At 40.3% G+C, this 16714-nt stretch overlaps 1 protein-coding gene and 1 long non-coding RNA gene across 3 annotated transcripts in view; one reads left to right on the forward strand and one right to left on the reverse strand.

The window, feature by feature from the left end:
- Positions 1-16714, reverse strand: part of LOC142600298 (uncharacterized) — a 272361-nt gene that overhangs the window by 245203 nt on the left and 10444 nt on the right. The window contains exon 2 of the long non-coding RNA XR_012833692.1: positions 13805-13922. This is a non-coding gene — a long non-coding RNA (uncharacterized LOC142600298). The remainder of the gene's footprint in view (positions 1-13804; positions 13923-16714) is intronic.
- Positions 1-16714, forward strand: part of ZFAT (zinc finger and AT-hook domain containing) — a 107175-nt gene that overhangs the window by 46424 nt on the left and 44037 nt on the right. For both annotated transcript variants that reach the window (XM_075743263.1, XM_075743264.1), the window contains 4 exons: positions 1668-1818; positions 2101-3569; positions 4761-4993; positions 16089-16176. In XM_075743263.1, coding sequence (XP_075599378.1) covers positions 1668-1818; positions 2101-3569; positions 4761-4993; positions 16089-16176 — 1941 coding nt within the window. The remainder of the gene's footprint in view (positions 1-1667; positions 1819-2100; positions 3570-4760; positions 4994-16088; positions 16177-16714) is intronic.

The raw sequence follows: 16714 nt of genomic DNA on the forward strand, positions 1-16714 counted from the left end.
TGTTGTTCTTGTAATTGTTGATTCACAGACTTTATGCTAATACTGCATATATTTTGTAAATAATCTCTTCAGGAGCATGCTCTTCAAGTGAAACAAGAATTAATTTCATCCTTTTGTTAAAGGAGTAGCTCATGAATAATTTTTTGAACTTTCTTCTTTCTATTCAGGTTTCTTCATTTTATATATGCTTATATATGAGTAACAGTGAGAATCTGTTAAAAATATGTTGAGTATGTTGATTCTGTGCTTTGCTTTCTAGGCTTTCATGTCTCAGATTTCTTTGATTCTTATTGTAAATTCTTTCCTCTGTCACAGAGGTGTATTGTACTTTTTTTTTCCCCTTAGCTTCTAATCAGGTGAAATGAAATGAGATCAGATACTAACGTAATATCCAAGAAAAAGAAAATAAATGGAAATTTACCAAATTTCAGTTTTACCTGAAGTTGTTAACTTCATTATTTAATTAAAATATATTTTCATGTGTAACCTCTCTTGCTTCCTTGTCCCCAGTCTTTGATTACAGGTCCTGTAATACTTTTTTCATAGGATGGATGGGTGTTCAGCTATTACTACATATTTAATGTCTTGTTTTCTTTTAGTTATTCAGTATATGGTCCCTCATTTACTATTCATTTTTCAATATTAGACCAGAAAGCAGGGGGTTTTTTTCCCTGAATATTTTTCTGTAGTACTTGTTAGTAGAATATGAAGATTTCACAAATATTTAATTGTAATATATATGTGAATAAAAATACAAATATATATAATTTCAACTTTTGAAGATAATAGCATTCCCAATGAATGCGTGGGTGGATGAGTTACAGACAGACAAGTTAAAAAGGAGGGGATGAATCAATAATGGGTGCTTGGTTTGATATGCATGAGGTTGGGGGGGTGGTTCAGTGTAAATTAATATTTATATGGATTTTCGTTACCTTTGATGCTAACTATGGATGCTCAGCATTAAATTTTTCCTGCCACTATTCAGAAAACAAAGACGACAACGAAATAATCTCATCTCAGTCACATCTCAAAATATCCTTATTTTTGCCTCAACCAGCAGTAAAGCTCTGAGGGATAGAATCTGATCTTAGTGTGTTCAGTGGAGCCCCTTTACTCCTGCTTCTAATGGAGATTGAGATGTGCACATGGAACATATTCTTTTTTTCTGAGGGGATGGCAGCATACCCCAAAATATAGCCAGTAAAAGATCTGTTTACGGAAAAGATGAGCAGACTTTTAAATATAGACTAAACAGTGTATTTTCCCCAGCCTTATTTGTCGAACTGATTAAACAGCTTGGCTGACTTTCTCAAAGGATGTAGTATGAGGCAGAAACAGAAAAATTAAAATTTCATTTTGAAAGGTTACATTTTTTTAAAACTGGATGTATTTGGATATAGGATCTCGTAATAGTAGGCATCAAGCACCGTGAATAACCCTCAGAGCCAGCAGTCCTGGCATGTTGTTTAAGCAGATCTGTTGTGTAAGTACTAATGTCTTCTGGAATTGTATCCATCGTTTTAGGCACATGACTTTAACAACAGAAACTAAAATAGTTGAACTACTGAGTACAAACTTCAATGTTTTGTTTAGACTTGTATATTATAGACAATGCATGTTTTAATATGGTATTTTAAATAAGCATTTTTTGTTCTTGCTTTTAGGAGCCACAAAAATTGTTCCTGTTGAGGCTGCTCCCCAAGAAAGTGAACCCACAACTCCAGAGGCAACAGTTCAGGACCCCTCACAACGAAGAGGATATCAAGAATATGCCATTCAGCAAACCCCGTATGAACAGACGATGAAATCTAGCAGGTAATTTTGAAGTCCTTTTACATATGTTCATGCAAAATAGGACTGAAATGCTTCTCTATCCGTTTTCATGAAATTGAAATATTTTCTGAGCCTTTTACATAAAAGAACAGCTGAAAAGGATCTGTGCAGAAATTGTAGAATTTAGAAAGCCTGTGGCCTGTGGGGAATACCTTTTAAAAATCATTTACAATAAATATTTCTGTCCATTATGAATGTCTAGGGAAATTTTGACGTGACTCAATTTCAATATTGTAAATATAACTAGTTTGGTTTCTTTTTTAGGTTGGGTCCAACTCAACTGAAGATTTTTACTTGTGAATACTGTAACAAGGTGTTCAAATTTAAACACTCCCTCCAAGCACATTTGAGGATTCATACAAATGAAAAACCTTACAAGTGTTCATACTGCAGCTATGCCAGTGCAATCAAAGCCAACCTTAATGTTCACATGCGGAAACATACAGGGGAGAAGTTTAGCTGCGATTATTGTACATTCACTTGTCTCAGCAAAGGCCATCTCAAAGTCCATATTGAAAGAGTTCATAAGAAAATTAAGCAGCATTGTCGCTTCTGCAAAAAGAAATACTCAGATGTTAAAAATTTGATCAAGCACATCAAGGAAACACATGACCTTCAAGATAAAAAAGTGAAAGATGTTTTTGATGAGCTTCGCTTGATGACACGTGAGGGCAAAAGACAACTTCTTTATGACTGCCATATTTGTGAACGCAAATTCAAAAATGAACTCGATCGAGACCGTCACATGCTTGTTCATGGTGATGAAAGGCCCTTTGCTTGTGAGCTCTGTGGCCATGGAGCCACAAAATACCAAGCTCTTGAGCTTCACGTGCGAAAACACCCGTTTGTTTATGTGTGTTCTGTGTGCCTGAAGAAATTCGTCAGTTCTGTAAGACTCCGTGCTCACATCAAAGATGTGCATGCAGATTTGCAGGAGACTTCTGTTTTTAACAGTTCTATCAATCAGAGTTTCTGCCTCCTTGAGCCCGGAGGTGATATCCAGCCAGAAGCCCTTGGTGAACAGCTTGCACAAAGTGCAGATGAATTGACTGTCACAAGTACTGATGCTATTAACACACCACAGCCATCTGCTTGTAAAGGTGAATCAGCAGCTCCAGATGTGAACCATAATGGTCAACATAACGGTGACTTAAAAATTGATATAGTCCCTTTGTTAGAATTTGAAAATTCTACAGTGGAGAATGTAACGGAGACGCTATGTCAGACAACAGATATAGCAGTCCCAAACATTCAATCCTGTGTAGCATCAGATTGCTTTTTGCTGAAAAACAGTACTTCTGGTTCTGATGAGTTAAAAGTTTCTCCTGCAAATGAAGAAGTAGTTAATCACTGCAGTTCAGTAAATGAGCAGGGTGAAGACATACAGCTTCTGCTGTCTGAAGACAAAAGTTTAAATCCGAGTCAGGACAATGGAATGACTGAGAACCTTCCACTCTCTGAAGAGAGAAATCAATCTGTTCCTTCTAGTGAATCAGAAACAAGCAATCCGCCAATTCAAAATTCAGCAGAAACCGCAAACCCTTTGCCAGCACCAGAAGCTAATGCAGCCATCAGTCCACAGCCAGCCTCTTCTAATGCAGCTACATCAGACAGTGGGAGTGGAGCTGTGGCCTTTATGCAGATCTTGGGTAGTTTGCAGAAGAGACAAATGAACACGGAGTTGTGTGAGAGGATACGGAAGGTTTATGGAGACTTGGAATGTGAATATTGTGGTAAGGAGTAGTAGAATGATGGTTTTTGTTGTTTTAGGGGTTTTTTTAATGTTGTCTAGTGGGCCATCTTTTTCCTGCTCCACTGGTTTAGTTTTTGATATATTTGTGTGTCTTTGTAACAGATCAGTTTTGTAGTTCAGTATGGATTCTGGAGTCCAGTGAGATTTACTTTGGGCTGTATAAATAGTGTGAAATGACTCAAATCTCCTCAAAAAACCCTCACTGTGGAATATAGCATAGCAATGCTTTGCTAGGCTCAATTTTCTGTTGATGTGAAATTTGATAGAATTAGATTATTTCTGTCCACATGCCTCTCCGTACCTCATAACTTTCACTACAGCCAAACACAGCAGATTTAGGCATGTGATCAGCATTAGTCAGTCCGTGCTTTAATGCTTAAGCTTCATTATCAGCTTAGTATAAAATTCAGAGTCTTTTTCATATAGTATGGAAGGATGTGTGATTATTGTACAGAATGTAAATTGATACATATACTGGCAATTTTTTGTGACTTGTTTTGAACCAGTTTTTTGAGATGAAAATTTTCATTACATAGTATCAGATCAAGACTGTTCTGACTGTAACTGTTTTTTGAGTTTATGAAAGTGGGAAGAATCCACCATTCCCGTTTATTCTAACTGAAAATTTTTGTGTTTCCATAGCTGCAAAGGAAACAATTCAGGATTTATTTTGTAGCCTTCATTCTTGAGAAGGGAAAGGAATCAAATTTGTAAAAAAAAAAAAAAAAAAGGCTTTGAAACACTATAACATTGTACATTAGATGAATTGCTATGCGCTTTTCTTTCTGGTGTCATTATGTCAGAAAAGCTTTTAGAAAGGAATAACATGATAGGAAATAAAAAAGGTTTTGGCAATCTCTTTTACTATACAGTTGCATTCAGATTCTTTCTATAGGAGAGCAAATTTAAAGGACTTTCTCATTAGGAAAAAGATCATTGATATGTATTAAAGTTGCCCTTATTAGTCTGTTTCAAGACAATGACACACTCTTTTTAGACAAAATGTTTTTTGTAAGATAGTTTCAGTAGTGAAGGGTCTTTAGGACAAGTTTTCATTAAAGGCAAAAGGATTCAAACTGTGTTTTGTCCAAAAAGAGAACTGAGTAAGTGCTGGAATTTTCACTGACAATTGTTTAGAAATTACTTTTTTGGTGTCTAATTTTATTTTCAGGCAAGTTGTTTTGGTACCAAGTGCATTATGACATGCATGTTCGTACGCACACTCGAGAACATTTATATTACTGCTCCCAGTGCAATTATTCTTCCATCACCAAAAACTGCCTTAAGCGTCACGTCATTCAGAAACACAGTAATATTTTGCTGAAATGTCCCACAGAACATTGCGACTACTCTACTCCAGATAAATACAAGCTCCAGGCACATCTTAAAGTTCACACAGAGCTGGTAAGTAACAAACAAAACAGTATGTTTGTTTAAATTCAGTGTCATCATCGTAATGTTTGGAATTGTGTGGCAATATTTGAAGACATAGGAAAGAGTTCTTACCTGAGTACTCTCAGCATACTTCTGTACAGGGAATACCTGAGTTACAGCAACTAGATATTTGGTCCCTCTCGTAGTACTTTCCAGTAGAGTATATCTGTATCCATTTTCTCCCTTTGGTTTTCCCAGTATTCTCAGATTCTTTGGATTTTGAGAGCATAAAATGAAGTCTGCTACTATTGTTACTTTACTTCATTCCTTGGAGCTGAATTCCCTTTCTTCATAAATAGATGATTGTGGTAAAATGAAAGTATGTTCCTCTCTGAATTACTATAGACAGAAGAAGTTTAAGTTGTTGAGAAGATTTTTTTTTTTTTTTCCAAATAGCTCCAACTAGATGCAGCCCATCTGTTTGAACATCTGTCACTTTCTATTGTGGTTACAAAGATGAAGACAGCATGTTTGAAAAGCTCCTATCTTATTCAGTAGGCCTTCCAGTTCTGAACTCAATTCTGTTAAAAACAGGTCTAGTCTACTTCTTCAACGTGCCCTATTACATGTTGTCTTTGAGACTATGCAAGGGGCTCCATGCTTGAGTGGAAGCTGTCTTTGTGATCTTGCTCTGACCCATCATTATCACATGAGTAATCTTTTGAGGAAAAAATGTTTTCTGCATCAACCCTGCTTGCATTTGTCTGAAATGTATATTTTAAAAATATATTACAATATTCAGAATAAGAAATATTTTAAAACTAAGGAATGAGATTTTATTCTTCATTGTTGATTAAGATGCTTTTTTAGAAGTGAAATTATTTACGTGCTTTTCTTGGAAGATTAAAGAAAAACCAATTATTTTCTTTACATCAGTATTGCCTTATTTTCCTCTCACATGGCAGGATGCTTTCTGCTTGCAAGGTATAGCTGATCTGGGACGTTCTAGAATTGTGTATACCCCAGGAAGTTATAATGTGCATACACTCACTCAGTATATGAACACAAGTAAGTTGCTTCCCGTTCCAAATTGACCTCTAGAAAAGGATGTTTGGCAAGTGCGTGCTCTCCCAGGAAAATTAATTTAGTCAAATTTTGACTGTAGTCTTTCCTGAAGGCCATCTGCAGTGCTTAGGTGGAACATATGAACTAATACAATTTTATGTACAGATACTGGTATTGAATAAAGTGCAATTTAGGATTTCATAAAATGTTTGACAAGCATGCTATTTGTAATTAAACTTTCTGGACTGATAATACCAGAAAATTGGCATGAACTACATCCTTGCAGTTTGGGGTTTTAATAATTTATGCAGTAAAAAACTTGCAAAGGGTGATATACCCTTCTCCGGAGTTTATTTTTGCTCCTCTTCCAACAGAGGAGAAAATACCAGTTACTTAATCACAGCACACACTCTTCTATCCTTTAAGAACAAGGAAATATTCACACAGATGGGCCTTTTGTCATTCTTTAAACAACATTATGGTTTTTGCTGGCATTGTATTGTAAATAAATCATAGAATCGCAGAATGGCTGAGGAGGTTTGAAGGGACCTTAAAGATCATCTAGTTCCAACCCCCCTGCCATGGGCAGGGACACCCTCCACTAGACCAGGTTACCCAAAGCCCCATCCAACCTGGCCTTGAACACTTCCAGGGAGGGGGCATCCATAGCTTCTCCGGTTACAGTGCCTCACCACCCTCACAGTCAAGAATTTCTTCCTAACATCTAATCCAAATCTACCCTCTTTTAGTTTAAAGCCATTACCCCTTGTCCTATCACTACATGCCCGTGTAAACAGACCCTCTCCAGATTTCCTGTAGGCCCCTTCAGGTACTGGAAGGCTGCAATAAGGTCTCCCTGGAGCCTTCTCTTCTCCAGGCTGAACAATCCCAGCTCTCTCAGCCTGTCCTCATAGGAGAGATGCTCCAGCCCTCTGATCAGCTTTGTGGCCCTCCTCTGGACTTGCTCTAACAGCTCAATGTCCTTCTTGTCCTGGGGCCCCCAGAGCTGGACGCAGTACTCCAGGTGAGGTCTCATGAGAGTGGAGTAGAGGGGCGGAATCACCTCCCTCAACCTGCTGGTCACGCTTCTTCTGATGCAGCCCTGGACACTGTTGGCTTTCTGGGCTGCAAGCACACATTGCCGGCTCCTGTTGAGCTTCCCATCCACCAACACACCCCAGTCCTTCTCCTCAGGGCTGCTTTCAATCCATTTTCCTCCCAACGTGTAGTTGTGCTTGAGATTGCCCTAACCCATCTGCAGGACCTTCCACTTGGCCTTGTTGAACTTCATGCAGTTCACACAGGCCCACTTCTCAAGCCTGTGAAGGCCTATCAGCTGCACCACACAGCTTGGTGTCATTTCCAGATTTGCTGAGAGTGAACTCAATCCCACTCTCCCTGTCGCCAACAAAGGTGTTAAACAGTTCCTGTCCCAATACTGACCCCTGAGGAACGCTGCTTATCACTGGTTTCCACTTGGACATTGAGCCGTTGACCGCAACTCTTTGAGTGCAACCATACAGCCAATTCCTTATCCACTGAGTGGTCCATCCAACAAATTAATGTCTCTCCAATTTAGACACAAGGATGTCATGCGAGACAGCGTCAAATGCTTTGCACGAGTCCAGGTAAATGACGTCAGTTGCCCTTCCCTTATCCACCAATGCTGTAACCCCATCATAGAAGGCCACCAAATTTGTAAAGCTGGATTTGCCCTGAGTGAAGCCATGTTGGCTGTCACCAATCACCTCCTCATTTTCCATGTGCCTGAGCATAGTCTCTAGGAGGATCTGCTCCATGATCTTGCCAGGCACAAAGGTGAGACTGACCGGCCTGCAGTTCCCCACGTCTTCCTTTTTTCCCTTCTTAAAAATGGGGGTTATGTTTGCCCTTTTGCAGTCAGTGGGAACTTCACTGGATTGCCACAAGTTCTCAAATATGATGGAGAGATGCTTAGCAACTTCATCTGCCAATTCCCTCAGGACCCGTGGATGCATCTCATCAGGTCCCATGGACGTGTGCCCCTTCAGGTTCCTTAGATGCTCTCGTACCTGATCCTCTCCTACAGTGGGTGCCTCTTTATTCTCCCAGTCTCTGCCTTTGCCTTCTGAGGCTTGGGTGGCGTGGCTAGAGCACTTGCCCGTGAAGCCTGAGGGGAAAAAAGTCGTTGAGCACCTCAGCCTTCTCCATATCCTGGGTACCCAGACCTCCTTTTTCATTCCAGAGAGGGTCCACGTTTTCCCTAATCTTCCTTTTATTGCTGACGTACCTATAGAAGCTTTTCTTGTTGCCCTTGACCTCCCTGGCCAGACTTAATTCTGTCAGGGCTTTAGCTTTCCTAACCTGATCCCTGGCTGCTTGGACAGTTTCTCTGTATTCCTCCCAGGCTGCGTGCCCTTGCTTTTTGTTTGGATTTTGTCCAGGAGCTCCTTGTTCATCTATGCCGGCCTGCTGGTGTTTTTGCCTGCCTTCGTCTTTGTTGGGATGCATCGCTCCTGTGCTTGGAGGAGGTGATCCTTGAACACTAGTCAGCTTTCTTGGGCTCCTCTTCCTTCCAGGGCTTTATGCCATGGTACTCTATCAAGCAGGTCCCTGAAGAGGCCAAAATCTGCTTGCCTGAAGTCCAGAGTAATGAGCTGGCTGTCTGCCCTCCTCGCTGCCCTCAGGGTCTTGAACTCCACCATTTCATGGTCCCTGCAGCCATGGCTGCCCTTCAGCTTCACATTCCCCACCAGCCCTTCCTTGTTGGTGAGAACAAGGTCCAGCATGGCACCCATCCTCACTGGCTCCTCTACTACTTGGAGAAGGAAGTTATTATTGACACCTTCCAGGAGCCTCCTGGATTGCTTATGCCCTGCTGAGTTGTCCCTCCAACAGATACTGGGGTGACTGAAGTCCCCCATGAGGACCAGGGCTTGTGAATGTGAGGCTGCTCCTATCTGTCTCTAGAGGGCCTCATCTACTTGGTCTTCCTGGTCCAGTGGCCTGTAGCAGACCCCCACTATAGTGGCCTCTGTCCCTGCCCTCCCTTTATTCCTGACCCATAAGCTCTTGATTGGATCCTCCTCCATCCCCAGGTGGAGCTCCATGCATTCCAGCTGGTGATTGACATAGAGGGTGACACCCTCTCCTCATCTGCCCTGCCTGTCCTTCCTAAAGAGCCTGTGTCCTTCCATTCCAACACTCCAGTCATAGGAGCCGTCCCACCATGTCTCCGTGATGCCAGTAAGATCATAGCCCTGCAGGTGTGTGCACATCTCTAACACCTCTTGTTTGTTCCCCATGCTATGGTCATTTGCATAGAGGCACTGAAGTTACGCACCCTTGATAGAATGCACCACATATGACACATTCTCCCTAATCACATAAGAAAGCAAAATCACAACTCAGGCCTCTGATAAATATTGTTGTTACACTTCATTTTACTAGTGAAATGTGATGCTTGAATTAAAGATTTATGTTATTTTTTTCCCCAGATGTGGATAATTTCTGCATAGCTATTTAAAAAAGTTGTTAACATACTGTGCCTAGTGGTTTCATGTTGACTTTCACAGTCAGCAGGTGGGCTCTTGGCTGATATTTCCAACAGTTGAAGTTACCTTAAAGTGTTTGTAACATAACACACCGCTTCACCTCCTCCTCTTGTTAAGTACTAGTCTTTTGTAACTGCAGAACAGCTTTAAAAAACAAAACAAAACAGGTGACACAAAAGGGAACATCTTTTCCCGATTTTGTCCCCTGATTCTGTAGTAGTTTAAACAAAAACTGAATTTTTATGACATGTGCAGAAAGCTCTCGTAATGTTCTTTTAGGCTACTTTTGAATTTTTTACGTTTATGATGTCTGTCTGATAGAAAAAAAATCTGTGTAAGTGATATCTGAGACTACTTCTGAAAAAAGAGCCTAAAATTAGATATCGTATATCCTTACGTAAGTACCTGTTTTTCAAGTGTGATGAATGTCCAACAGCTCCCACCAGGAGGATCATTTTCATGATACTAAATAGAACCGAGAAAATGCATTTCATAATTAAAAACAGTGTGACAGGGAGATCTTTTGGAAGCATGCTTACTGATGCTTACTGTCAAATATATTTGACTATTTAAATGGATTGAAAAAATTCATGTATTAGAACTTATTCACTAACTAAACTTGGCAGTTCTCATATTGGACTTTGTGCCAACTGCTTGGTGTATTTACTTAATGCATACCTGACTGAACAGGACCACTCATTCCAAAATATAGTACTTTAACAAACTATGCCCAGTTTAATGTGGAAAGCTACTTTAATGTTAATTTTAGTTTGCAAAATCAATTCGTAATAAAATTAAAGCTTCCCTGGAGATAGAAGATATCAAAATCTCAGTTCAGTTCCTTGTATGAATGCATATCTTGCGTTACGTTGTTGCTGACTGCTTTTCAACTGGATCCCTGTATTATCTGGTGAACAGGATAAATGATGGTTATTAAAAAGCAGCTTACAGTTCATCCCTGTCACCCAATATATAGCCACCCATCTTATTCTCTGTGCAACATCCAAAGCTTGCACTGAATTTGGGATCGTTTATTCCCTGGAGGATGATGATGGGGACTGTGTCTCTGCTGCCTTTTGCCTCAGTATTGGCTACACAGAGTTGTTACACAGAAGATTTTTACTTTTTGAAGTCTTGAATTGAGGCTCGGCCTGATTTAAAACCAAAATTTTGCATATATTCTCTGATTTTCAGCACCCATCTTTTGGCTGTGTAGTGTTTTTTGACAGTTCTTGGCATTTATGGAGCTCTCTAGAAGTTCAAACCATGACACGTATGAATCACTTCAGTGTCATAGTATCTAGGAAAGGGGTGGGCAGTTTTTAATCACTTAAGAATAATTTATAGTTATGAATGAGCTAGTGGTAACGTTAGGGACCAGTTGTGGAACTAAACAACGCTGATGTAGGTACCAGAGTTTATTTACAGCCTCCAGTGGGTTTTACAATACTCAGTATGCTCAGCAAATAAACATCACGGAGAGGTTTGTGGCTGAAAATATTTTAAATCTATATACATAATTGATACTCTAAGATAAGCACCTCTGTAAAACTGGAGTTCAGACACAGAACCGCCACTTGCTCTTAGCTGCCTGTGTCTGAATTCACATACATTACTGGATGTAAATGATTCTTGTCCGTGGAAGGGTGCTTAGAAATTTCATTATGCTGCTGACCTTTCATGTAATAGTGTAGTCAGAGCTTTTGGTAGGAAGTGAGATACTTGAGCTCTGATTGCTTGTTTCCCCTTCCTGAGGAGCGTTAATTTTCAGACTGTCACTGGTCTGGCTGCGATGCCTTTACCTCTGAAGCAGTGCCACTGTGTAGTCAAGAATGCGGGGTACTGGAGAGGGAAGGAATTAACCAAAAAATCTATGGTGCAGTGATCGGTCATTCAGTTAGAAAATGGCTTTTGTTCTTGGTCCTTGCTTCCATAATGAATGTCAGTTAGCCATTCATTTTTACTAGTGGATATTTCAGGAAAAAATGCTTTAAGCAGTACTGTATGCAGGTGCTTGTCATTTTGTGAGCCGTGATTTCTGCTGCTTGCCAGACTTCAAAAAAGTCTCTCTAACCATTTGCAAATTTTTCTGTAGCCTCCTCCACACGTGTGTGTATCCACCTCCTGGGTACATCCGTTCAGCTAAGTTGCATTTTAATAGGACATCAGCTTCATTCAGGAATCTTTGGTGAAAATTTTGATTTGAACATCATGACAACTGTGGTGAAGATTTCTGGACGTCTTCACTCCTCAGAAGTGTAACTCAGGGACCTAATTCTGTTCCCACAGGCGTTAGAAATTAAATTTCTCTTGATCTGAGTAGGTGCAGGAGCAGGCTTTGACTCTCTATTCCTCTATGAAATTATACAATTAAATGTGTTAGTTGAGTTGTGGGAACTTTTGATGGAAATGCTCTCAAAGTATCAATATTTAGTAGAGCTTTGTTTTATTTCCTGTTCATAAAATTATGTCACTACTGCTAAAAGAAGGAGAATGGATTGTTGATTTATATAACATATTTGTCTAATTTGGGCCTCAACACTTTCTATTAGGGTCGTGGTCATAATTTTACACTATTAATCAAATTAATAACAAAGCAGTCCAGAATTCACACAATCTCTTGAAATTAGTGGCAGAATTGCCATATAGATCATATATGATCACATATATTCTGTGTATGTTCATAAGAGAAGATATTTGTGTCATCAGAATGTCTCTTTACTGATGAGTGCAATAGGATAGCTGCTAATGTTTCTGATATTTTGCAGTGTAGGTCATATTTAGTTCTATTCTATTCATTAAATAAATTTCATAGTGGTTGTTGGTTTAAATGCTACATCTGCAGAGGCTTTTCATTTTTCTTTTTGTGACTTTATACTAGTACACCTACCCCTTGAATTATTATGTGAAACACATGCCTTCCTTAGAGAAACAGAATTCAGAGAGCTATAAATTGGTAATGTGATATAGCTGATGCTTTCTTAGCATAATTTTAATTCATTTATGTAAAGAGAAAGGCATTGTGATTCCTATGTAAGTGGCATTATTTTATAGTGAAACATAGCATAAACAAGAAAATTCTGTGATAGTATTAGACTAATTTTTTCACTGGATTTAAGAATATATATGGACCAAATTCATTCCTGATTTGTGGAATGTGAATAGTACTTTCACTCAGAAAGCTATCTTTATCTTGGAATTATTTTAAGTTTCTTATATTTTCTCAAGTTGGCTAATACGGGGATTAAGCAAATCTCAGGAAGTGTGGAAGTGACTTTGAAATCTGAGTAGCTGATTGGACTATGCAGCTGGTCTCTAACAAAGGTAGATCCAGCTCTCTTGATACTTTGCTTCCGTTTGTGTCTTTCAAAAAAAACCTCAAAGGCATTTAAAAGGCGGGCCCTCTGATAGGCATAGGATAAATAACTTTTATTCTTACCAGAGGAAAACTTGCATGCTGAGAATGTTATGAAGGTAGTACTACAACCTCAGTCTGAGTCCTTCAAAGTGCTTCTGTCATCGCCTATGACAAGGACACTCTGAAGAAGCAGAGCTGTGGTGGGGGAGAACTTCTTTGGAGCTCTGTGTTGTGACTTGGGTGCTCTGAAATGCATCGTTTGCAACAGAGGATTTCTTACAGGCTAGTTTTAAGAGTGATGCGATTACACTGAAGGACCAGCACTGTCACAAGCTCTCAGGGCAGCAACAGAAATACACTTAAACATTCAAAACTAGTAATGTAAGCTCCAAAAGTCTGTGGCGCTGACCTGGACAAACAACCATGAAAGGTTTCAGCTGGATGCTTTCTGTGAGAGACTGGAGCTTGACAGATACACTTTGAAGGGACTCTGTGCTCAGAAGTGCAATCTGTTTGTTACACCACAAAGGATACCCCTTTTGAAGATCATTTACTTCAGAACTTGGTATAGACAATTTTCTAACTGCTTGAAGAAAGCTGTTTGGATTATTTTGTTATTGAAAAATTTTGTTGCCATCATGTGGTGGACTGACCCAGGCTGGAGGCCAGGTGCCCACCAGATCCACTCTATCACTGCCCCTCCTTAACAAGACAGGGGAGAGAAAGTATAACGAAACGCTTATGGGTCGAGATAAGGACAGGGAGAGATCACTCGTCAATTATTGTCACGGGCAAAACAGACTGAACTTAGAGAAAAATTCATCTAATTTATTACCAAGCAAAACAAAGTAGAGCAATGAGAAATCAAATCAAATCTTAAAACACCTTCCCCCCACCCCTCCCATCTTCCCAGGCTCAACTTCACTCCCAGTTACTACCTTCTCCCCCTCAGCGGCACAGGGGGACGGGGAATGGGGGTTACGGTCAGTTCATCACACGGTGTCTCTGCTGCTCCTTCCTCCTCAGAGGGCGGACTCCTCACACTCTGCCCCTGCTCCAGCATGGAGTCCCTCTCATGGCAGACAGTCCTCCATGAACTTCTCCAACTTGAGTCCTTCCCACAGGCTGCAGTTCTTCATGAACTGCTCCAGCGTGGGTCCCTTCCATGGGGTGCAGACCTTCAGGACCAGACTGCTCCAGCGTGGGTCCCCCACGGGGTCACAAGTCCTGTCAGCAAACCTGCTCTGGCGTGGGCTCCTCTCTCCACGGATCCACAGGTCCAGCCAGGAGCCTGCTCCAGCATGGGCTTCCCACGGGCCACGGCCTCCTTCAGGTGCCTCCACCTGCTCCAGCGTGGGGTCCTCCATGGGCTGCAGGTGGAATCTCTACACCCCCTCATCCTTCCTCCATGGGCTGCAGGGGGACAGCCTGCCTCACCATGGTCTTCACCACGAGCTGCAGGGGGATCTCTGCTCCGGCGCCTGGAGCACCTCCTCCCCCTCCTTCTGCACTGACCTTGGTGTCTGCAGAGTTTCTTACATCTTCCCACTCCTCTCTCCGGCTGCAAAAGCTCTCTCTAACTGTTTTTTTCCTTCTTAAATATGTTATCACAGAGGCGCTGATTGGCTTGGCCTTGGCCAGCGGCGGGTCCGTCTTGGAGCCGGCTGGCATTGGCTCTGTCAGACACAGGGGAAGCTTCTAGCAGCTTCTCACAGAAGCCACCCCTGTAGCCCCCCCCCGCTACCAAAACCTTGCCACGCAAACCCAATACACATCATCATGGGGAAAGATGCCCATACTTTCACGATACTCTATAGCTCTTGATGCATTACTGACAATCTTGATTTTTTTCTCTCAGTCATAATCTTATAGCCTTGCCTTCCAGAAGAGTAATAGCTAGAATGTAAAGTTATCACAGATACTTAAAGTAGTGTGTGTGGAGTGGATTTTTTTTCTTATTTAACTTTATGGAAGAGCAAGGTATATTTGTCCTGCTGTGCTGGGAACACTGAGAAATATGTAATACAATGAATGAATATTAAAGACCAGCAAAACCCAACTGTACATTAAATATATACTGATTTTTAATTTTTTTTTTAAATTTGTATATATTTTGAAACCAGTTATATAGCAAGTTTGAGGAACCGCCTGAGATCTGTCAGCGAATTTCAGCTGGCCCCTCAACAGCCCCTAAATGATACTGTCCTTATGTTTTTCTTATACATGCCATATTATGAAAGTGATCGTGCGCAATCCAGTCTTTGAAAAGGTGCAAATGTTTCTATAGAGTTTTATTAGAATTAACGTATGAATTTTCACTTGTGTAACATGTCACGTAGAAGTCCAAAATCACAAGTAGCAGGTTTTGGGATAATAGGTTATATCATCTGAGAGATCGCAATTCTGCAAATTAGCAGCTCTTTCTTGACAATGACAGCTTTGTAGGCTCCTTGAATCTCTTCTTATAAAAACTAGCTAGTATTCTCTGCTGTTCCTTCTTCACTTGGGATTCTCAGGGCTCAAAACACTTGCTGGTGAAGACTGAGGCAAAAAATTCATTGAATACTTCAACCTTCTCCATATCCTGGGTAACCAAGTCTCCTATTTCCTTCCAGAGAGGGCCCACGTTTTTCCATTTTTAAAGTAGTTAGAAATGTAGGCACTGTATAAGCAATGGCATCTGTCATCGTTAACTCTTATGCTCAGTTCCAGGCCATTAAGTAGTAGTATTAGTACACATACTGGTGGATGTCTTCAGAATAACGAGATCTGATCCTTAGGTTTCAGAGAAGTGGACTGGTGGAAAAACTGAAAAAGCCCTGAATATTACTGCTTATATCAAATACATTTTCTTCTGTTCTGTGACTTGATCTTTCAACTCTTGATTCTCTAAGGAGTCAGTCAGAAGATAGCGCTTACATTTATTGTGCATATTCTCATGTGCTGTAACTTGGAGCCCTTCATTCATGTGGATTAATGATGTGCTTAGAATACTTCAATATTTCTCCTTCACTTACTTCACTATAAATATCTTCATTTTCTCCATAAAAACTGAATCTTCAATTATAACTTTGTGGAGAACCATGTATTACTGAATGATGACTATAGTGATTACACCGGTGGACTGATAAAGTAATCTCTTTCTTGCCTGCTTGCTTTCTTTCTTAAGGATAAAAAGAGTTATTCGTGTCCTGTGTGTGAGAAGTCATTTTCTGAAGATCGACTTATAAAATCACACATCAAGACAAATCACCCTGGTAAGAAAAAATCAAGGAAAATTTTTCAGTCTGTTGCAATAAATGGATAAAGGTTTAGAATGAGCAGTGTAATGTCATTACATTCCAAAGAAAGAGAAGAATCTATGTGTAATTTAACTAGTTTAGAGCAATAATGGTATTGGGTTTGCAGATGTTAGAATTTAGAGTGAAAAAAGTTATTGTTCCAGCTTGTATATTGTGGATTGTATCAGATGATTGTGGTAAGAAACCTGTCTCCCATCTGGCAAAGAACTCATTTCCAAAAGAGGACCTAGGTGAATTCAAATTAAGTACTGGGAAGTTTGGAATTAGGCATATAGACATCCTGTAACAACCCATGAGACAAAAATTCCCATTGGCCGTACATAAGCTGACAGAAATGCGTTTATTGCCCATTATTTTGTCTGTAGGTAATTCACGTGAATGCACAGGTCCCCAGGCTGAGTCTGCGTGTGCTCAGTTAATGTGTGGCTGGGTGTTACCTCCAGGGCCAGCTGAAGTCTCCAGCAGGGCTCTTACTCGAACCAGCTGTGATATA

Source organism: Balearica regulorum, chromosome 2 (genome assembly GCF_011004875.1).
Source record: "Balearica regulorum gibbericeps isolate bBalReg1 chromosome 2, bBalReg1.pri, whole genome shotgun sequence".
Classification (NCBI taxonomy): Eukaryota; Metazoa; Chordata; class Aves; order Gruiformes; family Gruidae; genus Balearica; species Balearica regulorum.